General features: G+C 49.1%; 1 protein-coding gene across 6 annotated transcripts in view; it reads left to right on the top strand.

The window, feature by feature from the left end:
* The window catches only part of AP1G2 (adaptor related protein complex 1 subunit gamma 2), a 210,605-nt gene that overhangs the window by 122,631 nt on the left and 67,618 nt on the right, over positions 1-20,356 (top strand). For all 6 annotated transcript variants that reach the window (XM_078644910.1, XM_078644909.1, XM_078644913.1 and 3 more), the window contains 2 exons: positions 6,270-6,392; positions 7,731-7,820. In XM_078644910.1, the coding sequence (XP_078501036.1) occupies positions 6,270-6,392; positions 7,731-7,820 (213 nt within the window). The remainder of the gene's footprint in view (positions 1-6,269; positions 6,393-7,730; positions 7,821-20,356) is intronic.

The following is a 20,356-nucleotide window of genomic DNA, read 5'->3' on the forward strand; positions in this document are numbered from 1 at the left end:
TGAACCATGTGGCTCTTTTCTTCTTAGGCTTCTTCGGCCTAGCTACCGGGTTCAGCACTTCTACCAGGATAGTACATAGCTCGGAGTGGATAGCCCCAAGCGCATTAAACTTTGCAGAAGTAGATAGCAAGGAGATAGGTACCTCGGCTTTTTTTAAAGCGAAGGGCTCGGTGTCATTGACTAGCTGGTGCCTGAGTACCTCAACCTTTTCTAGGGCAGGGACGACTAGCGCGTACAGCCTTTGGATGTTGGATGGATTTTCCAGCAATTTTTGCCATTTAATTCTGCGTCTGTTGCTAGTTAGAACTAAGTCTACTGGGTATGCTGAATTTTCTTCTGCCAGGGCCGTGTGTGACCCCTGGATCGCAAATCTCATTGAGAGTAGATTATGGTCACTGTCAGGCCTGTCCATTATTCCAAAGTCCCTCACTTTATCCCAGTCCCTCGCTGAGACCAGGATATAGTCAATACGTGACTCATGTCCAGGTCTGTTGAAGGTATGTTTTGGTGGAATGTCCCCTTTAATCCGCCCGTTACAAGCCCTCAACGAGTGACAGAGCATGAGAGATGTTATTTGAGTGGCGAGTGGTGTCCAAGCCTTTATAGGGGGGCCCGCCAAGGTGGGGATATCCCAGAGTTCATCCTCTTCACTTGTTAAGCCTGTCAGGTGATCCGGGAGGGGTTCATACTGAGTGTTAAAGTCTCCGCCAACAATTAGTGAAGAGCAGAGAGTGGTGGAATCGAGGAACGACGCTAAGTCCTCGATTGTTCCCGAGGTGGCTGCTATCCCAACCGCTCTCGAGTATACATTAATCAGTATTACATTTACACCACACGGCCACTCCAAGGATACACACTGGAAATCTGCTGAATTGGTTTCCAGTTTTGGAGCCCTGCAACCGAGATGGGATCCCACCCAAATCAGAAGGCCCCCCTGATGGTCGTCCCTTTCCACCCCATTTTGCCTGAATCTCAAAGGAAGCATATCCTGTACGGGAGTGTTTTTCCCTGGCCCATGTTTCTTGCAATAGGCATATATCATGCCCTTCAATTAGTTCCCCCCACTCAGGAGAATCTAATTTATTGGCCAGCCCGGCAACATTCCAGGAGAGTATGGATACTACTCCGGGAGCTTTCGGCGTATCGGTGGTAGCAAGTGCCAGAGAACACTTACATAAGCCTGGCTGGCCTTGCGGAGTGGAGGGGGTTACGACCGTTGGCGCTAACCTTGTTTTCGGCATAACCTCAAGAGGGAGATTGTCCTTATTACTTGGATCTAATTTGGCCTTATCTAAGTTATTAATTTTATCCTTAGATGGCTTAGGTGTTTAATGCACTCAGGGAATTCAGCGGGTGCCCTATCATTGTACCTGCCTTCCCCTGCGGTTTGATTATAATTTCCCAGCTGATGTTGTAATGGGGGAGAAACAGATCGACCCAGTTTGGGTTGTGGAATGGGAAAAGCTGGTCGGCCCAAGGGGTAGATGAAACAACTGGATGAGTCAGCTGCTAGTGGAGTGATAGTGGACCTATATGGAAGTCAATCCACTTCCTCGAGGCACCCAAATCTATTGTAGGTCGGTGCCCCGGTCCACCCACCATGTGTGTCTGACCAATAATTGGGTAGCCCACCCCGGCCACCTTTTCTCTCCGGGATCCAGCTCCAGTTCCCTCCTATGTTCGGGTGTGAGAGAGGTGGGTAAAAATAAGTAAGGGGTCTAGATGCTATAGGTGAGTTTACACTAGTGTAGTTGCAGGAGTATATAGAGTGCGCAGTGTTGGGATTCTCAAATGAGACAATTACACAATCGCCAATAATAGACTTGTGTGAGGTGCCTACCCAGGGGACCCGGCGCACCATGAGGATTTTACTTCTCAGGTGGTTCGGTATTGGCCTGTTGACATTAAGCCAGTGGATTACTTTGTTCTTTAAAGAACCAAAGTCTTCCTGCTGATGGTAGGTCAGTTCCGGCACCCCTGTTAGCACAACTACATAGGGTCTTACGTCAGGGGGAAGATCAACATAGCCCCTGTAACAATTTTTATTGGCGTTTACTCTCTGGGTGGTGGAATGGTTGTTGTTATTATAAGTGACCCTCGGGATAGCCGTATCTATCAGGGGTAATACAGGATGTCCTGTCGTGACTGGCGGAGATGCTACAATATCGACCGCCGACTGAATTGTAGCCGCCGCTACCCTGCGGGCAGAAGTGTCTGTGGTAGCCTTATGCCGAGGTTTTGGGATGGGTTTAGCCTTCGGGGCAACAGAAGGGATAGCAGCAGCTGGTGTTTTAACAACGGGTAGAAAAGCGGTGTTAATAGTTCCTGGTAGACAAGTTGGTTTATTGTCATGCATACTAATGGTTGCTAAGTTCAAGATACTTTTTTCAGTTTCAAGCAACTGAGTTTCTATACATGGAAGTCTTACTTCAAGGGGGGTTAAAAGTTTTTTTAGTGTTTCCCACACAATTGTTAAAAATTCCGCATCCTTCCCTTTTATAGTACAAAGTGGAATCCCACCGTTCTCACTTTCTATTACAAGATTATCATTTTCATGTGTACCCGCCGATTGTGCGGAACTGGGTTCTAATCTTAGTTCGGGAGGGTATGTACTACTTGCTTGAAGGGGTTCTGGGAGTATCTGGGGTGGTGCCTGGGTGAGTAACTGGGCCCTTGCTACCTTGGCTTTTTTCCTTGAATATGCCGATATATTATTGCGTTTTCTTTTGTTGTTTTGCCCTTTTTGTGGGGTATGGTAATTCCCCCCACCCGATTCCAAAGGTTTAGAAATTGGTGCCTTTTCTAATGGAGCCCCATCACCCTCAGTGTCCAACCCGGCAACCCCTCCCGATGAAAATCTTAGGGTGTCGGTGGATGCAGGTGAGAACCCCCCCTTGGATGTAGATGGCGTGGCTACTAATGGCTGGTGGATGTCTGCCTGTGTCACAATCAGAGTAGGAACAGGGCCAGTTGGGCGATCAGGTGTTTTAGCAAAGGCATAATGCCCTATGGAAGATTTTTTCGCAGCAACCAGCTCCTGGGATAGCCTCCTCGCTGCATCTAATTTGGTGGATACTCTATGCTGCATTTTAGTAATCTCCATGTCAATAGCTATATTGGTCCTAGTAATAAAATCGTCTAGTGTACCATTTTTCAGCTTGCCCTTAGCTGCCCTGCTTCTATACTCACGGGTTGACATAGTCGAGATGAAGTTCGGACGGCGGTGCGATTAAGGTAAAAGGTTAGGGCCAAAGAGAATGGCCCAGTCCAGTCTCTTTCAGCCTCTAACGGCCTCAAACGGCCCGCTCTTTGCCCGGTCTTCGCCCCGAGCTCCGTCCCGCGCGCGTCCCGCGTCGCTGTAGTAGTGGATGAGCCAGTAAAGTACGAGGAAGCTGGGGGCGTGGCCGCCGGGGGAAGAGGCAGCAGCTGTGTAGAATAGAGGATGCTGGTCCTCGCAGTCCCCCGGTAGGCTCCACGCACTGTGTTCTCAAGCAAAGACCTCAACCTGAGCCGCTCACACCAGGTTTGACGGCCTCAGGGAGCAGGTGGAATGCAGGGAAGCTTACACGAACCTCACCGCTGCAGAAAATGTCTTTGAGCGGCACCCACGAAGCGGGTGTCGCGAAAGGTGGCAGCTGAACAAACAGCCTCTAGGTGCAGGCAGCAGTCAGGGTTAGTCCTCGTGGCAAAAAAGGTGATTTCTTCGATACGCGGCACCCGAGCAACGGATGTTTCCAAAGGTAATTATAGCTGGAGGCTGGGGGCGTGGCCACCGGGGGAAGAGGCAGCAGCTGTGTAGAATGGAGGATGCTGGTCCTCGCAGTCCCCCGGTAGGCTCCACGCACTGTGTTCTCAAGCAAAGACCTCAACCTGGGCCGTTATCCACTGGGAGCGAGTGTGCTCTCCGCCGACTGCGGAGCCGCTCACACCAGGTTTGACGGCCTCAGGGAGCAGATGGAATGCAGGGAAGCTTACACGAACCTCACCGCTGCAGAAAATGTCTTTGAGCGGCACCCGCGAAGCGGGTGTCGCGAAAGGTGGCAGCTGAACAAACAGCCTCTAGGTGCAGGCAGCAGTCAGGGTTAGTCCTCGTGGCAAAAAAGGTGATTTCCTCGATACGCGGCACTTCAATTCATTAAAAGTTCATTACGTAACAGTAATTATAACTATATAGCAGCAGCAGTTAATGTGCAAGTTAGTCCATCAACAGGAAATCAAGGTCCTTCATATCCAGTACTAAGTTCTCCCTTTAAGCAACAGAGAACAATGTCCACAAGCAAATTATTGCAAGCAATGGTACGAAATAACTGGATATAGGGTATGAATATTCAAATAATATAACAGAAAAAAATTACAATAACATAGTTAAATTCCTTACCGTACAGGTAAATCGAATAAATGCATATGCAGTTTGTAAATCACACAATGATAGACATTCACTTAAAACAAGATAGGCCTCGTTAGAAGTATCAGTTAAATAGGCAACAATAGTCCTTTTCTTGCGAATGAAACAGTGAATTAAACATTACTAAAGATTGTGCTGGGCTAATGTTTTTAAAGTGTCTCAGTCACTCTAGTCTTTTTCCTTTCACACCACTCTCCTCTACAGTGTCTCACTCTGATAGACTCCCTTTCTTTTTCTCCCGGCTTCTTTCTAAAATCCTCCATCTACATATCTCATATCTGTAACGCCTCTGTCACTGTCTTATCACTCTGTTCTTCTTTCTGCGTTTACTTTCTTGCATCGCCTCCTCTTCAATGTGCTCATGCTCACTCGCTCTCTTTCTCCCTCACAATTACACACACTCTCACTGTCTCTTCCCCCCCTTCCCTTCCGTAAATGCAGCATTGATAGGTCTGGATTTTGACCGTTTTTCAAGCTCACCTATTGCTAACAGTATGTATAGAGTGAAATTTTGATCTCCCTTTTAACCATTGTTTTTTTTACAAGTGTCTTTCAGCTATTGGCTGGAGACTTTGTCAATCATCGTTTGGCTCAGCCCAGCAGAGTTTTCTTCTCTCGCCTAATGCGGTTCATCAAAACTTGCACTTTACAGCTATAGCCCTCTATGTCCGCTCCCTCTTGAGTATCTTCCCCAAATGTGCTAACGCTGCAAGCAGTATCACATTAATCCCAGAGCTACTGACTTTGCCAGTGTCATTTTTTAATTAGGAGCTGTCAATATGTCAACAGATGTGCATTCCTTCAAAAACTTTCATATAAACTGGCAATTACAGCTGACACATACATGCCCCTCACTCTAATATGTGCCCCTCACTCTGTCCGCTCTGCAGAGAGGCCAAGCAATGGATGAATATGTTGTCTGGGCACTTTTATGACCCACGACAGGCACTATAAGAAACTTGCAGTGCCTTTAGCCTGAGCTCCAGAGCTCTCTCATGTGCCCTTGTAAGCATCTACCCATTATCTGAACTCACCCAGACACCTAGAGGTGACTCATAAGCACAATACAAAAGGCATATGTTGTATTAAAAATAACTACAGAAAAGCAACATCTCGTATACAGAAATATTTTTAAGGAATGCAAATGAAGTAAAACACGAGAAAGGTAAGCAGAGACTGCATTAATGACATGGATTATCTTAAGGGCTTTTACAGTCATTGCTGAGCAATCGATCAGTGTTTTTGCCAGTAAAGTGAAAGACTTGCATGTAGGGCCTGGTAGGGAACCGCTTCAAAGTCAGTTTTTAATTACTCCCAGCCTGCTGCCTGGCTGGATCTGCCACACTTAAACCCCGGGCTACTACTGCCTGTGGGTAGTATGGAGCAATGAAACTCAGCAGGGTCAAAGTCAGGAGCACTTGCATCTTCGGGAACTGCTGCTGTGTATACGAAGTCAATGGGGGAATGCAATGTGACTCCCAAGTGTCTGCTACAAGACAACAGTCTATTCAGGTCTGCTATGAATTCCCACTCCGCTCAGTTGGGTGCTGTGAATTGGGTGTCTGCAAAATGTCCAGTCCACTAACTAAGAATGGATTATATTACAACTAACTGGAATGTGACCCTCGCTTGGAGCTGAGGTATGCAAAAGATGGTTTCAAATGTATGTTGTGTGCATGCTTGCAGGCGGTGGCGTGTGTGTATGTATGCGCGTGTGAGTGAAAGTACATTTTAAATGGCGTGTGATGTCCCTTCCGTTCTCCCTGGCCTTTGGTGAATTGATGTTCATGGTGTAGTAGAGGACGGTGTGTCTGGTCTGTCTGTACAGGCTGGCTGTGCTGAGTGTTATTTCTTTGCTTCTCAGGCCGGTGGGTACGTGCGAGACGACGCAGTCTCCAACTTGATCCACTTGATCAGCTGCGCCAGCGAACTCCACGGGTACACGGTGCTGAAGCTGTACGCGGCCATTCAGGACGACATTTCACAGGTGAGTTCACGGGCCTGAAAGATACGCTCCAAGATTCCGCAGAAACCTTTTCATGCCAGCAGATGGCGCCCCTGTTCCATGTTTCACGCACGTGCGGCCGCCCAGCACAAGTTTGGAACCTTAGATATGGTGGCGACAGGATGGAAAACCAGTTAGGGACGGAGGTCATTAGACACGTAGAACGTCGAGCACACGCAGCCCCTATAGTTGCAGACGTGGGCTCAGTATCTCGACACCATGCTGGGCTCTCAGAACTGGGGTCACAGAAGTCACAGTGTGGCCTTCTCATCAGCGATCGATAACACTAAACACTATTACAGATCTGGCGCCCAGAACAGAACACCATAACATAAAGGGTGGCACCCAGGGTGAGACGCAACATTCCAAGTGTGGTCTCCAGAGGTGTCCACAATACACGTGGCACACCCAGCACTCGGCACAGTACTTGAGGTGTGGCTTCCGGAAAGAGCTACAGCTTTACTGCGGACGCCTCCAGTGTTAACCCCGCTCCCCTTGAAGCATTCCATCCCTCCCAGCGCAGTCTTACCACAACTCAACATATTGTATCATAAGGTGGAGCCCCTGAACTACCATGATCCAAGACCCATTTCCTGTTCTGTGACCTGTGATGTCCTCTGATATGAGAACTTGGCATCACCCTCCTGTGACCTTAGAGGTCATCAGATATGACCCTACTCCCGTTTAGTGACCTTTGAAGTCCTCTATTAGGATGACCAAAGATTTCTTGCTCTTCTGTAAAATAATGCGACCCCCTTTCCATTTGAGTGACCATTGAGGTTATCTCTTCTAATAACTTTGAGGCCACGCAATGAGGCCAGCCAACACCCTTTTGGTACCGGGTGACGTTCGAGTCCTCACATGTGGCCACCATCGTCTGCCGTCTAAACCGGCTACATCAGTCAGGATGTTGTCATAAAATTGTGACCACCCCCCTGCAGAGACCCGAGTCCAGTGCTGTGAGACCATGGGGCAAAATACGTACTCTACTTGAGTGTGGGATGGAAGCAGCGTGGTCACCACACAGCATAGCTGATGCACTGGCACTAGCGCCCGGGGTGAGAGGGGCACACTTCACCACAATTCTTACTATTCACTGCCAAGCTAGGGGGTCCGGCCCGATGCATTTGGGACCATTTACACCACTAGGTCAGCAGGATCCAAGGAACCAGTCTTGGCCCCGCCAGTCCACACTTTACTTGGTCAATCCATGCAGTTCTTTGTAAATCATGTCAGTTGCAGCAGTGTGGTTAATGTTGGTAAGCCTGCAAAGTGAGAACTGACCCCCACAAGTTACTGTCTTACACTGTTTCCTCTCAGCAACCGCTGGTGCAGGTGGCGTCCTGGTGCATCGGGGAGTATGGAGACCAGCTTCTGCAGGGCACCTGTGAGGAGGCCGAGCCTGTCGAGGTAAGCACCTTGCAGTTTCTTGAAATTCTAAGGGATGTGCAAAGAAAGGCAGGCAGTGTGGAGGTGTGTTCTTGTGAGCCCAGAGACCGGGGGGCTCATGCAGGGGCGCAAGGGCCCTCCATTGCTGGTCCACGTTGATTGAGACTTTATGGGTCTTTTTCTCTACCAACATGAGAGTGCGCATGGAGACTAGCTCGCGTCTTTAGATGTAGGTTGTGTGGTTCTCCTCCTGCAGGCCCTTAAGGTGCTTCAAAGCTGCCACTGTTAGTGGGTCCAGGAAATGGGGAGGAACAGGGCCTTCTTACCAGGAAGGAAGAATGAGTCATTCGTGCTCGGACTTGGGTTGGGTTGAGTGACGGTGCAGTTGTGATTGGATGTTTGCACGGGGTTTGGGTTGGGTTGAGTGACGGTGCAGTTGTGATTGGATGTTTGCACGGGCTTTGGGCTGGGTTGGGTGACGGTGCAGTTGTGATTGGATGTTTGCACGGGTTTGGGCTGGGTTGAGTGATGGTGCAGTTGTGATTGGATGTTTGCACGGGGTTTGGGTTGGGTTCAGTGACGGTGCAGTTGTGATTGGATGTTTGCACGGGGTTTGGGCTGGGTTCAGTGACGGTGCAGTTGTGATTGGATGTTTGCACGGGGTTTGGGTTGGGTTGAGTGACGGTGCAGTTGTGATTGGATGTTTGCACGGGGTTTGGGTTGGGTTGAGTGACGGTGCAGTTGTGATTGGATGTTTGCAAGGGGTTTGGGCTGGGTTCAGTGACGGTGCAGTTGTGATTGGATGTTTGCACGGGGTTTGGGCTGGGTTCAGTGACGGTGCAGTTGTGATTGGATGTTTGCACGGGGTTTGGGTTGGGTTGAGTGACGGTGCAGTTGTGATTGGATGTTTGCACAGGGTTTGGGCTGGGTTCAGTGACGGTGCAGTTGTGATTGGATGTTTGCACGGGGTTTGGGCTGGGTTCAGTGACGGTGCAGTTGTGATTGGATGTTTGCACCGGGTTTGGGCTGGGTTTAGTGACGGGGTAGTTGTATGATTTGATGTTTGCACGGGGTTTGGGCTGGGTTGAGTGGCGGTGCAGTTGTGATTGGATGTTTGCACGGGGTTTGGGCTGGGTTGAGTGACGGTACAGTTGAGATTGGATGTTTGCACGGGGTTTGAGCTGGGTTGAGTGACGGTGCAGTTGTGATTGGATGTTTGCACCGTGTTTGGGCTGGGTTGAGTGACGGTGCAGTTGTGTTTGGATGTTTGCATGGGGTTTGGGCTGGATTCAGTGACGGTGCAGTTGTATGATTTGATGTTTGCACGCGGTTTGGGCTGGGTAGAGTGACGGTGCAGTTGTATGATTTGATGTTTGCACGGGGTTTTGGCAGGGTTGAGTGACGGTACAGTTGCGATTGGATGTTTGCACGGGGTTTGGGCTGGGTTCAGTGACGGTGCAGTTGTGATTGGATGTTTGCACGGGGTTTGGGCTGGGTTGAGTGACGGTGCAGTTGTGATTGGATGTTTGCACGGGCTTTGGGCTGGGTTGAGTGACGGTGCAGTTGTGATTGGATGTTTGCACGGGTTTGGGCTGGGTTGAGTGATGGTGCAGTTGTGATTGGATGTTTGCACGGGGTTTGGGCTGGGTTGAGTGACGGTGCAGTTGTGTTTGGATGTTTGCATGGGGTTTGGGCTGGATTCAGTGACGGTGCAGTTGTGATTGGATGTTTGCACGGGGTTTGGGTTGGGTTGAGTGACGGTGCAGTTGTGATTGGATGTTTGCACGGGGTTTGGGTTGGGTTGAGTGACGGTGCAGTTGTGATTGGATGTTTGCAAGGGGTTTGGGCTGGGTTCAGTGACGGTGCAGTTGTGATTGGATGTTTGCACGGGGTTTGGGCTGGGTTGAGTGACGGTGCAGTTGTATGATTTGATGTTTGCACGGGGTTTGGGCTGGGTTCAGTGACGGTGCAGTTGTGATTGGATGTTTGCACCGGGTTTGGGCTGGGTTCAGTGACGGTGCAGTTGTGATTGGATGTTTGCACAGGGTTTGGGCTGGGTTCAGTGACGGTGCAGTTGTGATTGGATGTTTGCACAGGGTTTGGGCTGGGTTGAGTGACGGTGCAGTTGTGATTGGATGTTTGCACGGGGTTTGGGCTGGGTTCAGTGACGGTGCAGTTGTGATTGGATGTTTGCACGGGGTTTGGGTTGGGTTGAGTGATGGTGCAGTTGTGATTGGATGTTTGCAAGATGTTTGGGCTGGGTTCAGTGACGGTGCAGTTGTGATTGGATGTTTGCACTGTGTTTGGGCTGGGTTGAGTGACGGTGCAGTTGTGATTGGATGTTTGCACGGGGTTTGGGCTGGGTTCAGTGACGGTGCAGTTGTGATTGGATGTTTGCACGGGGTTTGGGCTGGGTGTAGTGACGGGGCAGTTGTATGATTTGATGTTTGCACGGGGTTTGGGCTGGGTTGAGTGGCGGTGCAGTTGTGATTGGATGTTTGCACGGGGTTTGGGCTGGGTTGAGTGACGGTACAGTTGAGATTGGATGTTTGCACGGGGTTTGGGCTGGGTTGAGTGACGGTGCAGTTGTGATTGGATGTTTGCAGCAGGTTTGGGCTGGGTTTAGTAACGGTGCAGTTGTATGATTTGATGTTTGCACGGGGTTTGGGCTGGGTAGAGTGACGGTGCAGTTGTATGATTTGATGTTTGCACGGGGTTTGGGCAGGGTTGAGTGACGGTACAGTTGTGATTGGATGTTTGCACGGGGTTTGGGCTGGGTTCAGTGACGGTGCAGTTGTGATTGGATGTTTGCACGGGGTTTGGGCTGGGTTGAGTGACGGTGCAGTTGTAATTGGATGTTTGCACGGGGTTTGGGCTGGGTTGAGTGACGGTGCAGTTGTGATTGGATGTTTGCACTGGTTTGGGCTGGGTTGAGTGATGGTGCAGTTGTGATTGGATGTTTGCACGGGGTTTGGGCTGGGTTCAGTGACGGTGCAGTTGTGATTGGATGTTTGCACCGGGTTTGGGCTGGGTTGAGTGACGGTGCAGTTGTGATTGGATGTATGCACGGGGTTTGGGCTGGGTTCAGTGACGGTGCAGTTGTGATTGGATGTTTGGGCTGGGTTCAGTGACGGTGCAGTTGTGATTGGATGTTTGCACGGGGTTTGGGCTGGGTTCAGTGACGGTGCAGTTGTAAGATTTGATGTTTGCACGGGGTTTGGGCTGGGCTCAGTGACGGTGCAGTTGTGATTGGATGTTTGCACGGAGTTTTGGCGGGGTTGAGTGGCGGTGCAGTTGCGATTGGATGTTTGCACCGGGTTTGGGCTGGGTTGAGTGACGGTGCAGTTGTGATTGGATATATGCACGGGGTTTGGGCTGGGTTCAGTGACGGTGCAGTTGCGATTGGATGTTTGCATGGGGTTTGGGCTGGGTTCAGTGACGGTGCAGTTGTGATTGGATGTTTGCACGGGGTTTGGGCTGGGTTCAGTGACGGTGCAGTTGCGATTGGATGTTTGCATGGGGTTTGGGCTGGGTTCAGTGACGGTGCAGTTGTATGATTTGATGTTTGCACGGGGTTTGGGCTGGGTTCAGTGACGGTGCAGTTGTGATTGGATGTTTGCACCGGGTTTGGGCTGGGTTGAGTGACGGTGCAGTTGTGATTGGATGTATGCACGGGGTTTGGGCTGGGTTCAGTGACGGTGCAGTTGTGATTGGATGTTTGCACCGGGTTTGGGCTGGGTTTAGTGACGGTGCAGTTGTGATTGGATGTTTGCACGGGGTTTGGGCTGGGTTCAGTGACGGTGCAGTTGTATGATTTGATGTTTGCACGGGGTTTGGGCTGGGTTCAGTGACGGTGCAGTTGTATGATTGGATGTTTGCATTGGATGGTCTCGATAATAGAGCGGATTGGAGAGGGAGAGCTGAGGGTGAGCAGCCCACCTTTTCTCTGGCTTTTCGCCTGTGGCATGGAGGTACAGGGCAGGAAGATCTCCTTGGGGACAGCCCATGCATGGACAGGTCTCTCCTGAAAGATGGTCCCTCAGTGATGAGTGATCTAGCACACACCTAGGTTTGAGCCATCAGTGGGTTCATTCTCTGTGGCTATACTAGTTACCAGAGCACTGAGGCGCAGAGGACAAAGAGGGGCTGGGCCAGATATGGCGCCAATGGGACCCACTCCATTTTTCCCGTGGGCGAAACTTATCCCAGGTATGGCCCTCAGAGGAGTAGAAGGCATCCGAATGTAGCCTGCCATGCCTTGTGTAAGTATTATGTGGCTACATATTCATGCTACACTGCTCATCAGGATATGGCGTGACGCAAGGCAGAGATACTGACCATGGGGTGGGTACCCCCCAGGAGGGCACCAAGATCTGCATCTAGATTTCATAATCTCTGTGAGTTTCTTTCACCTCAGCGTTGGCTAGGGTCTCTTGGTTTTTAGGTCTCGCGCCTGCGATGCATATGGCAAAGCCATATGCCATCGCGCAGGCGCGATACTATAGTTGCCTGGTCTGCTTCCCAGGAGACAGGAGACTGTCACGCGCACGCTCAGAAAAGCGATCGGAGCCGGACGCGCGCGCGTTCCCAATCTCCTGTCTCTCTGGGAAGCACACAAGCAAGCCCAGCAAGCCCCGCCAAGGCATCACGAGCACGTCCCCGCGAGACCCGCATTCCAGAACTAAACATCGCGCCCACAACAAGAGGCCCTCTCTCGGTACCCCATAATTTAATTATTCCTAACTCCTGCTACGCTGCCTGTCCCTGCTGCTGACTGTCTGCCGCCAGCCGCCCGCAGGTGAGTCACTGACTGATGTCCTTTGCATTTGCAATAATTGTATTAATCGTAGCACCGCATTGTGGTCCGGGCCGAGATTAAACAAAAGGTAAAGGCCATCCCCCCGCCCCCCATGCACAGGCCTTGGCCTATACCTTTCCTTTAATCATTCCCCGGCCCGGTTCTGCGCAGGCAGGCGGCACAGCGCACTCTAGCGCCCTGGCCCCCAAGTGGCCCCTGAGTGTGGAAGGATTTATTTGTGAGCAGACCTGCCTGCTGTTGTGTGTAGAGTCGCAGCAGCCAGGGCGTGCGTAAAGTGATCCTAGCAATGCACCTACCTCTCAGGGGAAAGGTTATCCCGCCTTAACCTTCTCGGTTTAAATGGCAAACAAAAAAGAAGGTAGTGTGGTGCCAGAGACTAACTTTTCTTGAAACCCCTAGACGAGTTCCTTTTTCAGACCTATGTGAAAGAGGCCAGTGGGCTGAAGAACTTAAAAAACTCAATGTGCGTACATATAATCCTTCAATTCAGTTAGCAAAATGACAGCTTATGACATTCCCTGTATCCAGGAATCTTATGTCGCCACTCCAAAAAGCGAATTTGCTTAAATTAAGGCAAACAAGCATCGACAAATAACAAGTCCGCCTCTTTTAATGCCTCTATAAAGGTTTTTCAACCTCGATTTTTACTTCCCACACAGCTTTTGTCTGCGACCTTAGGAAAGTGAAAAATCATGAAACTGACGTTTAAGACCGCGATGCATTTTGAACTCGCAATGCTTTAGTGTAACTTTTTATTCTGAGCTCCAACATTTATGGAAGCCACTCCGATATCCCTGCTTTTCTTAGCAGCAAGTCTATCTCGCCTTGTAACACAGTCTCTCTATCAGGTAAAGGGTAAATATCATGAAAGGAGCCAAATACACTATAATTGTTTTTTTTTTAGTTCAACATTACTTTTTGGCAGTGCTAAGTTTTGAAAGCTAAATTAATAATTGATAGATACATTAACAATAGATAGACAAGTGAGTGCATGGGCCCAATGTTCTTCTTAGAGCTACTGCCTGCCCTGCTGAATGCTAAGGATGTCAAATAACAGGGTTGCTTAGTCTTGATTCCATCTCAATCCACTTTCTTCCACTTCAAGGCACGTCCTGCCTCTGTATCTCATTCTTGCTGGTTCTGCTTCACTATTCCGTTCTCCCTTTGTCACTTTTCCCTGTGTTTTTCTTTATCCTTCGTTTTCCATGTTCAGCTTTTATCTCTTGCTCCTGGTCAAAGTATGGTGATGAAAAATATGTCCCACCTCCCTTCCTGCAAAAAAAAGACTGCCACTGCCACACCACCTGCAACCACTCGCACTAGACTTGTAAGTTCCAGAGCAGACGTATCTCATTGCTAAACGCTCGTGAAACCAACGTTCTCACCTCCCCAATGACCTGAAAGCAGTGCCGCCCTCACCATTTTGAACAGGTGCAGCTCCGAGGCTGGGGTGCTGTGCCTGCAGCGAGTGCATTCAAAACCTTTTCAAAGAGGTTGGCACTGGTGTGCTTGTCTAGAAGATAGGTACTTGTGCTGTGGATGGGTTGCTCCCAATAACAATGATCTACTAGGTTATGACAACTTCTCAATATGTGGAAAACCAAAGAATCAACACAAATTTCATGTTTGTGGGTGACTGCAGGGGGACTTCCAAGTAACTGAAGTGGAATATATCACGTATGGGAGAATGGTGTCAGATTTCGCATATTCATTCACTCATCCTCCAACACACAGCCGCGGTGCGTCCATTGGGATGTAGCCCCACTAGCCCACATGGACCCGCGGCTGGAAGGCAATTGTTGAAGACTTGAAGTACTTATTATTTAAAAAAAATCGCCAGCAGTAATTTATTTTTATGCGCCGCCGAGCCCCGCGTGGAATCCGGGCAGCACCCGTGTTGACCGGGAGTGCGCTGCGCGCAGGGGGGCTGTCCTGCACAGCTTGAGTGACACCAGCGCTGTAGCAGCAGAGACAGGTACCCCTAGCGCGCATGTGAAGCTTGGGGCTGCAACTAGCCCAAGCATGCGCAGTTAGGTCCCCTCCCATAGTGAGTGACCAGGGGGGTGCAGATTTAGCCGGGCAGCAGCCCCCAGCGTTAGGAAGGGCGAGAGGGCGAGCAGACAGTGTGCCCCCCTAGCCAATCGGCGCTGCATGCAGCGCCAGGATTGGCCGGTCACCGCGCAGCAATCCATTATTGGCCGCGCGTGGGTGGTGCACTGCTGCTCAGCAGCACTGCATAATGGCCAATCACTGTGTCTGACTTGAATGTAGTCATGCAGTGATTGGCCATTTCAGTGCTCAGGCTGCTGACGTCGAAGGATCCGGTTCTAGTCCGGTCGCCTCGTGGTCGTGGACTCGTCGTGGTGTCTCGTGTCTGCCCTGGGCCTGTGGCCTGTGTCTGTGTGCCCCGTGTCTGTGTGCCCCCTGTGTGGTTTAACGTGGTTTCATCAAGAGACAGTGTCGACCCGTCGTATAAAATTGAGTAGTATGTTCACCTGAGTATGTTATAATATTAATAACAGTGTCACGCTGTCTGAGTGAGCATGTCAAGGACTTAAGGGGGTGATTGAAGTTGCTTTATTGACTGAGTGACACTTTTCCAATAACTGTGTGAGTTCGAACCCCCGCCGGTCGCTTCAGTGTTACACCCATGGCTATTGGCTAAGGCATTTTATTCCTGTTGCGCAGCCCTACCTTTTAGCTACGACTAGGTGCCTTCAAATATCGATGGCAATGCTGCCAGCCCAGCCATAAGGAATGTGATTGCCTGTCACAGCCAACCATACCACGCTAACCAGCCTTCTTCGTAGTCACCACTTTACAGTGATTTTCTATTTGCCATTGCTGCCAATCCTAACGCCTGACTGTCCTCCAAACAGGAGCAAGTTATGGTAATTGGGACGATGGCATGGGGTCAGGTTAAACTCAACTCTGAATTGAATTATGGAATGATTTGACTAGACAATCGAGGACAAACTCTTAATTTGGAGACATCAGTCTGGGTAAATGTAAGGTGTGTTGCGTGACCTAACGTGTGTGGTTAATTTATTGCGCAATAACAACCCGGATCGCTACAGATACATAAAACATGCATCATTATCAACTAGGGATCATAATGGTGGGGATTGAAATAGCATAAGGGTATAGGATGAGTAGCATGTAGGACCGATGTGCTGCATAAACCCATCCAGTTTTTGTTTCACCTACAGACCGCTTTGGATGTTTTTTTGTCGAAGACCTGTTGTCTACAGTACATGATGCCCCCACCATTATGACTAAAAGATTCCGGTGAAACAGCATGCTTGAATCAGCCATATCATGCAAAGAGATCGCACAAGCACATTGACTTTTTTGATTATTTGATTTTTATCAATTTGTCCGACGGTAGATCAGAGCACATTGCAAATCAGTTACATAATTTGACGTAGTTCAAACACTATGTGCAAAAATGAATGCCCCCTCCATAAGCCTTGACATAACGTAGTGAATACACAGCACCAACGTGAACAAGTGTCCACAGGTGTATTTGTATTTTCAAATGATTTAAAATACGTTTCTGTTTCAATAAAAGATGGGATTCGGAGCAAACAGACCATTGTTTTAAAAGAAGTCCACGTAGGTGAGAATTTCTATGGTTTAACTTTGTTTATTAGTATTATTATTATTATTATAATGATGATGAGTTCCATATACACTTGCCAGTGGGGTGACTTAAAATTGAACAAATGAAAACACCCCATGTACCCTCCCAAACACCCCTCTCCTGTGCCGTACCCTTCGCTGCTTCAGACTAGATTTGTAGTTTGCATCAAAAGTCATAACAATGAATGAGGGTAGGATGCCTCCCACTGTGGACCTCTGGTCTATCATAAGGAGGGGAGGTATAGTGCGGTACTCTGGACATGGTGTGTGTGGGGTATGGTGTTGAGAGGTGAAACATCCTCAAGTACTAGTTGGGGCATGTGGTTTCCCTGAACTCCTGCAAAAGGAATGCTCTGCAACTGCAAGGTCCCCAAGTTTTCTCAAAGAGGGCCACCCTCCCCTTCAGCCTGGGTGAGATTTGCGCTGTCCCCAGGAGTTTCCGCAGTCTGTTGAGCCATGCACAGTAGTTTGGCTTTGTGTCCTTTCCCCAAACAGCTGTGATCTCCTGTAGACTGCAATAGAGCCAAGGAAATTGTAATGCCTCTTACTGATCTTAATAGGTAAGTTGGCCTGTTAGGTAAACCTAGGCAAATGTATGCTGAGAATTGCAGGATATCAGTAGAAAAGATGGAATTTATACTAGTTATTACTTATTGCAATTCCGCAGGAGTTAGGGCACCAACATAGGAGGTGCGTCAGAGTTCCTATACTCCCACGCCAGCTGTCCAGCTATGTATGCAAGCTGGGGTGTAATATTAATACAGTGTAGTTTTTGTGAGGGCCTTCTTGCCTTTACTGCTCAAGGCACAGATGCATGTTCTATAAAACAAAGTCCATCCATACCTTAAACATGTGTGAATCCGCCAGTTCTACGTCCCACTTTTCTGTACTTGAGATTTCGCTGGAGGAGCCATTTTTAATGGCTTTACTAAATGTGCTTGTCATCATGGTTGGTGAAGACCCATTTCTCAAACAGTGTCAGCTGTATTGACTTGGGATTTGATAGATGGCTGGGTCACCCAGTGTCTGATTTGTAGATCGTGTATGCATTCATTCTCCGGGGTACCATACCTGGATTTCAATTGTTTGAAGGTTTGCAGGCTCTCCACGTCATGAAAATCTTTTACCCTCTAAAGATCTGCTAGTCTGCAAATGTATTACAGGTTAATGTAGGGTAAATTCAGGATTATTGGTTATTGGTGTCATTGGGGAAGGCATTGTTGTAAGACCCTTGATTACTGCCACCCTGTCCAATGCTTCTAATGTTGCACTAGTGGATGGGAAAGATTACACCTCAGTGACTGCGGAAGAGTACACGCCTTCTTCCTGGTTAATTAAGGGACCATTCATGTATGGATACCTGCAATGTGCTTGTTGATAAAGCACCAGTGTTTCTCAGGGATGGGCTGATGCCATTCCACCATAAGACACAGTTGTGCTGCCATCTAGTAATAATTCCAGTGGCCCTGGCTATAGCACAGTACAAAGTCATCCAGGAGATGGATTCTTGGGAGACAATATATCCAATTAATTGGTTGGTCTGACACGCGCTTTTGATTAAATGCTGAATCCAAAAATGTGTCTTATACCATGCAAGGTAATTATTGTGCATAATGTACTGCGTTTACGGTTGTAAAGGCTGTCTTTTGTTCCCCTAGGAGGTGCTTTTAGTGTTAGGCTTGTTTTTGTCCCATGGGCCTTCCATTTGGCCACATAGGTCCCCCAGGGTGGCCCTTTGGCAGCTCTAAGCCCCATGTGCCTGACGCTCTTGCAGTTTTGACTCAGTCATAAGTTGACTCCAACACAAGGCCCAGGTTACTCCCTGCGATCATTTAGTTACCAGCGTGGAACTAGGAAGACTGAGAGCCCTGTATTATTATTATTATTATTATTATTATTAATGGTTTTTATTGAGGGCAGACATATCACCCTGTTGGGTCTCATGGCGCTGTTACGCTGTTATGTATGACTTCTTCTACTCTTAGAGCTGAGATTTCCATGAAAGTCTTATAGTCTGAATTCAGCACCTGAGCATATTAGGACGGAATGTATGAAGCTCTGGTTATACTGAATAAGCAGCTACCTATGTTATGCCATCTATTAATGTAATAACTGCACTTTCATAATTGCTTTATTAACCTTCCTGCTTTCTCAAATTTGCTTGAAAATGCACAATTTTTCTTCTTTTTTTTCAAAACCCCCCTTTTGGGGTTCAGGCTCGCGCTCGCTCGCTACGGTGCTGTATGCAAATCACTTTGCGTCCCACCACTTTCAAATGTCACCCAACGCCCTGCCAACACATTCCCCTCCAGTGCTTAATATGCCAGTTGGTGCCGGTGGGGTCTACCGTCACTCCTTTTTTTAGGCACCTGCACTTATATTTCCTTATCATATATTTATCGAGCGCAAGAGAGGGAAAAACATACGCAAAGGGGAAGGAAGGGGGAAGAGAAAAACTGTAGCAAAGGAGGAAAGCAAGAACCTGCCACATTGAGATAAACAGGAACAGAGTGCCAGAGACTAAATTATAGAGGTATTCAGGACTACGACTTAGTATGGGGCGCACCAACATTTAATAGCACCACCGTGGGCTTCTGAGTAGAGCTTTAGCACCAGCACTAATTTTTGTTTACAAATTAAGCACTGCAGCTCCCCCAGTCAGTTAAGCACCCATCCCTGAGACCTCTCTATGACTTACGCCACTCAAGCCGTAATTGTATATGTTCTAAGAGTGATGAAAGCTTGTACCCTAAACTTTCCCATGCCCCTCCCCCTGTCTCCTTCTTCACCCTTCTATACTGCTTACTGCTGTCAGGGCCGGATTTGCTGTACTGGGCATGGGGCATTTCCCCGGAGGCTGGAAGGGTGGGGGTCCGGTTTTGCAGTAGTGCTGCAATATTGGCCCCCAGGAACAAAAACAGTTAGCAGGAGTTCCCAGTCTCCCTGTGCCTGGACTTTCTTCCCCAGGGGCTGGTCCAAGAAAATTGCCAGGGCTGCTTCGGGATCCCAGTCCGGCCCTGACCCCCACCAGCTGTTCTGCCCCCAGGCCAGCAAACCGTGAAATCCGAACAGGGCAGCGGCCGCGCGCCCCAACACAACCCACCCCACCCCCCCGCAAATGTGTATTAATAGGAACGTATTAACTGACATGTGTATTTTGTTAATCTGTCGTGGATAATCAGTATTTGAGATTTAATTTCTTTGGGCTGTGTAAGAAAATGTAATGGTGAACGTATTTATGTGAAACTTGTCATTTCATGTAACATGAGGTTCGAGGCATGTGGGCTGCTAAATTCATATCTTATGCATAGATCGCCGCCTAGTGTTTGGTCCGGATGATTGCACATTGTTGTCCTGGAAGAGTTTTCGAAGTATCACGAGATAGGTGGCTCCTCCCCTGGACTACAGTGCGCATGGGCATCGACTCCATCCCCAGATTGTTTTTTTCCGCCATTGGGTTCGGATGTGGTTTCGACGTCTCCGTGTCGGAACCGAAAACAACTTTGTTCTTAAGGCCAAAAGGCCTTCGTTACCTGCGTCAGTATTGTTTGCGTACGGTCTCGAGCGTCGTCCGACTCTCTGAGCCGGACATCTACGGAGTCAAGTAACTCTTCGATCGAGGCCCTCTCGTCGCAGCAAGACCCGACGAACTTAACATGGAGCGGAGCCCGTTCAAGTTCTGCCCCGTCTGTGGATCCAAATATCCACACATCGATGTGCATCCGGTCTGTAATAAATGCCTATCTCCGGACCACAACGAAGAAAACTGCATGGCCTGCTCTAAGTTCAGGTCCAAGAAGACGCTCAAGCATCGGCGCCCAGCGAGCGGCGCCGGCACCCGACGACATATTCGACGACCCCGCGGAAGACGGCGGCAGCCATCATCTCCAGATTTCACCACCATCGACGGAGGTCCAAGCCGATCCCGAGGAACATGTCGAGGGACAGGGCCACGACCTTGAATACGTCGAGGAGGTAGGGGACGACGAAGAAGTTTATGGGGCCGCGGAAGATAGCTCAGAGGAAGAGCTATGCCCCGAAGTCTACATTATTGAGGCTCAGGTCACGGGATCGCCACTCGGCCTTACCCACGACC

This window comes from Lissotriton helveticus, chromosome 5_1, assembly GCF_964261635.1.
Source record: "Lissotriton helveticus chromosome 5_1, aLisHel1.1, whole genome shotgun sequence".
NCBI classification, from domain to species: Eukaryota; Metazoa; Chordata; class Amphibia; order Caudata; family Salamandridae; genus Lissotriton; species Lissotriton helveticus.